Source organism: Sinocyclocheilus anshuiensis, unplaced genomic scaffold, assembly GCF_001515605.1.
Source record: "Sinocyclocheilus anshuiensis isolate Anshui unplaced genomic scaffold, SAMN03320099.WGS_v1.1 scaffold546, whole genome shotgun sequence".
Classification (NCBI taxonomy): domain Eukaryota; kingdom Metazoa; phylum Chordata; class Actinopteri; order Cypriniformes; family Cyprinidae; genus Sinocyclocheilus; species Sinocyclocheilus anshuiensis.
This window is the reverse complement of record NW_015542451.1, coordinates 742,379-748,150: the sequence shown is the minus strand read 5'-3', so window position 1 is coordinate 748,150 and position 5,772 is coordinate 742,379. Positions and strand designations below refer to the sequence as shown.

Below are 5,772 nucleotides of genomic sequence, written 5' to 3'. Positions count from 1 at the left end.
ACTATTAATAAGCATCAAATTAGGAGTTTATTGAGGCAAAAGTCATAGTTAATGGTTTGTTAATGGCAAGAACTGGACTTTAAAATAAAGTGTGACATTATTATTATTGTTATTATTATTATTATTATTATTATTATTATGCATTTGCCAAATGCTTTATCCATCTGCCATTCAAAAGTTTTTAAAAATGTAACTAGACAGCTCATCAGATGGGAGAAATCAGCAAACTTTAAAAATGTTGCCTAAAACACATGGCCAAAGGCAAATGCAAGCAAAGGCAAACATTGCTCTTATCCCCAAGACATTATACTAACTGAAACTACATGAATGCATCACATTCATAAGCACAGATAAAGCAGAGCGTGTGTTAGTCGTGCTCACAGGGCCCCTCCAGCACTGCACATCCTCACTGTCTCACAACAAACTCAGTTCAGCTCATGGCTCTGAATCAGCTGCTGGAACAAGACAAATGTGCAGTGCTGAGAAACACTGGCCACAACAAAACCCGCTATGCTTTCCAGAAAAAAAGCATGAAAATTAACAGTTTGCATTGGTTTTATCTTTATGTGATGTAAGAAACGGCAAACAGACATCTTCACTTGTATACCCCACATTTCTCTCTCTCGTTCTGATCGAGTCTGATGGATGATGTGTACAGTGATGGCTGGAGAGGAAAAGCACCCACAGGAACTCACTCGAGAAGCTGTTTTATTGTAACACTTTCCATGAAGCCTCTATATGAAAATTCATTATAAAGGTATTACTACAGCATCCAGAAATCATTTTAAATGACGTAACTCTATAAATGATATTTCATTCCCATTCATGGGTAAACTGTATATTGAAACAAATGAACAACATTCATTTCTTATATTATATCATGTATTATATTTAACCCTCTTTTGGTCTTTGGCCATTTTAGACAAAAAAAAAAATAATAATATTTCTTTAATTTTTTTAATTTTGTACTTCATCTGAATCATACGAAACTTTGTGATTTTGTGATATTTGCTATATGAAAAAAAGTTAACATTATTAGAAAAGACAAAATAGCCTTAAATATTTCTCCCACCAGATTCCATCGATCTGGCTTTCATGCATTGATCATTTTTTAACTTAAATACTGTATTAATTGAAAATAATATGAACTTTTTTTCTAATATTTGTATTATTTTATATATATTAAATATATATAAAAATATATATTTTATAGAAATAAATTGTGCGTAATTAAGAGGTGAGATCATTTCTAGTACAATGAAATCCTCTCAAAATACAAAATATTAAGGAATACATTTTAATATTATTACTAATATTATTAGAATTTAAAATATAGATAATTTGATTATATATATATATTCATTTTTATTTATTTATATTTTTATTTGTATGTGCATGTATATAATGCTTATTTGTACATATATACATAATGTTTTGTACATATATGTACGTATATAACATATATAACATATGTACAAAACAGATGATGATGTGTTATAAAGCATTTTGAATACCTTCATAATGCAGTGCATGTATAGGCTTCATGGAAACTGTTAGCTGATTTATTCCTGCTTGAGATCAATCGAGAGAAACCGATTTGAGAGGAAGCAGCTAATCCCGGTCATGCAATAGCAGCACAGGAGTAAGCAGGAGATAAGATAGCTTTGTCAGAAGCACCATTACTCTCGACCCCTTTGTGTGATTGTGTGCAAACACACGACATTTGCAAAGCTGATGGTGAATTTAAAGGCAGTCTTAAGCAACAGATAATGAAGAAACAGCATGCACACACACACACAGCTCTCTGTAAGCATGTGATGTGGTCGGTGCGATGTAATCTGCCTCATTTCACTCGTCAGCACACACACCTGAGATTCTCCCTCACTCACACTGATCTGAGACCAGCGCAAACTCTGAGACACGAGCGCATGCACTCCAGAGTCATTCAACCCTGTTCATATGAGCCGCTTCAGGCATTCAGGTTATTACAGGGTTATTATAACGAAACTCAACCTAAAAAAATTAAGAAATAAAAATAAATAGAATTTTAAAAATGTATTTAGTGTACTAAAATAACTCAAACTAAAACTGAAATAAAATTAACCAAAACTATATAGACATATATTTAAAAAACGAAAATACTAAAAATTACATGAACACAACAAAATTACTAAAACTTTCAAATATTAATAAAAACAGTAATAGGTGTGTGTGTGTGTGTGTGTGTGTGTGAGTGAGCGAGCGAGCGAGCGTGCGTGCGTTTGTTTGTGTGTGTGTGTGTGTTAATCAGAAGCTTACTGAGGTTACGGCCGTTTCACAGGCTGCACTTTCACTAGTTTGTCATGTAATATGCTCACACTCGTTTAGCTCGGTTAATTACTGTGTGGATTCTGCCTCAGGAATTACAGCTGCAGACATTTAACAATGATCTCAAGGCCAGATGAATCCAGCTATGGGTTTTCTCTCTATAAAGAGAGTTTATAAAATCATGGTTTTCATGATTGTCACTTGAACTACACTTCTTTGGGGAAATCTCTGTTATTAAAGTAAAAATACTATTACTGTACATTTAATGGGTTGAGTGAAGAATGGTCATTTCACTTTCTGCTGGAACATTCAGATAATATTCAAAAAGCCATATTCAGAATACATAATATACATAATATATGTATCCGCATGGTCCGAGATGAACCAGAGCTCAATCACAATTCAAATGTGAGGGCAAAAATGTATTTTCTCTGTAGTTTAGTGGGTTTATTGTCACCATATGATCTACATGATCTGTCATAGATCTGTATTTACTGTTCAGAGGCGAGTTTGTTAAACATGCAGCTAATACGTCATCAAGAACCATGAAAAACTGCAAATAAAACTGTGAATTAGAAGAAAACATTCAAGAAAAAAAAAATCAATAACAGAGATTAAATGGGTCTTTGCAGCCTCCACAATGCAAAAGGAGAAAATACTTCAAATTAAATAATAATAATAATAATAATAATAATAAATAGGGTTAATCTTTTCTTACATTGCTGCAGTTTCATGTGAAAAAAAGTTTTAAATGTTATATTCTACTTTTATATTTTAATTAATTTTATAAATATAAATATTATAAACTTGTTTAAAATCAGTTATCGTAAATATATTTGCAATAATACAACATAAAGCTGTTTTTTTGTGCCATCATTTTTTTTTTTACATTTAATAGGCTGAAACTGTTATAGAATATTTTTTAAAAACTTTTAAATTAAGTGAATATTATAAAATATTATAAATAAAATATTAGAACTTCAATTGCAGCTACATTTATTATATTACGATTATGTCTAGATAACACAGATAAATTTCATATCAGCTAAACGCCCTTGAGTTGTGCATATGTCTGATCCGCATGTGCTCTTTTCATGGTGGTAAATTGCTAAAGTTATATTGCAATATCTCCATAAATGTTGCATTAAGCACCGTTTGAGAAAACCATATGATCCTTCTGCACTCTATTCATGGCAAAGCAGTTTAAAGAGCCCCACCACCAGCCCTCTATAGTGCACACTACAGTAAAGAGACTTAAGAGCAGCAATGCTGTCTCAGAAGAGCCTGAGGAAGAGCAGATATACAATCAATAATTGAGAGAGGACACTGATTAAATCATAATTATAAAGAAGGAAAAAGAAGAAAAAACCAAGTGTGTTTGTGTAAGTGAATCTGAAACACTGCCGCAAAACCTAGTGAACTTGATCTTCAATAGAGCAACATTATAACATGAATTATTCCCTTATAACATAAGGGAATAATTCATACAGAAATTAAAACTCTGTCATTATTTACTCTCACGCAGCTCCAAACCCAGAAGACTTTTGTTTATCTTGGAGCACAAATTAGATATTTTTTAATATTCGCACATATTTTTTTGAGCATCCATTAAAAGTCTGCATGATGACCGTTTTCAAGCTTCATATTTGATTTCAGAGCATCTCTGAGTAATTCTACTTCTCATTAAAGGTTTGTTTGGCTTCAGAAGGTTTAAACTACAGCATAAGTGAGATGTTGATTACTTTTAAAGTGCTTTTACACTGCATGTTTTTTTTTCCTGTGAATTACCTTTGTACACGACAGAGCTGCATAAATCTTTAAAAATTCTCCTTTTGCGTTCTTCATATAACATGCAATGTACAGATTACACTTCTGGGATGAAGACAAATGAGAGTAAATGAAGGCAGAATTTCATTTTTGGAGTAAATGATCACATTAAAGGGATATTTATTATTTATCAAAGTAAATCTTCCTCACATGCAGCTGATTGCGACGCATTTTGTAACTCATCAGTGTTTAGGATCAGTAAGACATTTCCTTTTATTCAGCAAGGATGCATTAAATTAATCAAAAGTGACATTAAAGACATTTATAATGTTACAAAATATTTATATTTCAAATAAATGCTGTTCTTTTGAACATTCTATTCTTCAAAGAATATTGAAAAATAAAACGTATCAGTTTCTAAAAAAAATATTCAGCAGCACAAATGTTTTCAACATTGATAATAATCAGAAATGTTTCTAATAATCAGCATATTAGAATGATTTCTGAAGATCATGTGACACTGAAGACTGGAGTAATGATGCTGAAAATACAGCTGCGCATCACAGAAATACATTACAGTTTAACAGATATTCACATAGAAAACTGCTATTTTAAACTGTAATAATATTTCACAATTTTCACTGCATTTTTGATCAAATAAACGCAGCTCCGGTGAGCAGAAGAGACGGAAAACTTTACACACTTTTAATTATGTGTGTATAATTTGATATAAACATCACATCACAAGTGCCAATATAGTTTTGGGGTAGGTAAGTCACTAGGTTTCAAGACAGAACCAAAAATGAAGAGAGAACGTGAATTATAAAAAGAGCCAGGAGGGTGATAGAGAAACAGAGAGCCATCAGTGCAGCACTGATGTTGATGTTGAGTGTGAGATTGAGAGCAGACTGTGGGTCGGTGAAGAAGAGCTTGCCTGAGTGAACTCCTGCTCTACCTATCCTGATGGACAGCTGCTCCTCCTCCGACAGGCCGGCCATCGAGCTCTTCTTCTTCAGTTTGGCATCAGACGGCAGCACCACAGCCATATGAGGATCCGTCCCCACACCCTGAAAGAAAAATATTAAATGATTGATATGAATGATATGAACACATTGCAAATGGCAAACCATTACTGTGTGAGTTTGTAGATTTTGAACAGTTCCGACTCCCAACCAGGGGATAACATTGGAAAGATTTCAGTTGTTTTGGTAAAATACATACATAAGTAAGTAAATAATTAAATAAATTCATTTATTTGCTTACTTAAGTAACCATAATTTATTTATTAAAAGAAATTAATAAATTAATTTAAATAAAACACATTTTTATTTCAGTACTGTCTTGAAGTTCAAACAGTTTCTTCAGTAAATAAATAAATAATTTGAATTAATAAATTCATTCATTTTATTTATTTTTTACTGAATCATATTTTATTGAAATACATTAATAAATTAAGTAATGTATTTTAGTATTGTTTGACTGTTCACACACAGTTACTTAAATGAATGTATTTATTTATTTAATTAATTAAAGTAAGCATCAATTATTTATTCAAATAAAGTCATAAATTAAGTAACTTATTTTCCTATTGTTTTGATGTTCAGGCATCTATCTATCTATCTATCTATCTATCTATCTATCTATCTATCTATCTATCGTTTCCTATCTATCTATCATCTATCTATCTATCTATCTATC

The 5,772-nt window shown here is 31.7% G+C and overlaps 1 protein-coding gene across 1 annotated transcript in view; it reads right to left on the bottom strand.

Moving 5' to 3' along the window:
• LOC107693650 (zinc transporter ZIP11-like) overlaps nt 1-5,142 on the bottom strand; it is a 53,577-nt gene extending 48,435 nt beyond the window's left edge. Inside the window, exon 1 of the mRNA XM_016493110.1 lies at nt 5,009-5,142. Coding sequence (XP_016348596.1) covers nt 5,009-5,120 — 112 coding nt within the window. The 5' untranslated portion in view covers nt 5,121-5,142. The remainder of the gene's footprint in view (nt 1-5,008) is intronic.
• Between the last annotated feature and the right edge of the window lie 630 nt (nt 5,143-5,772).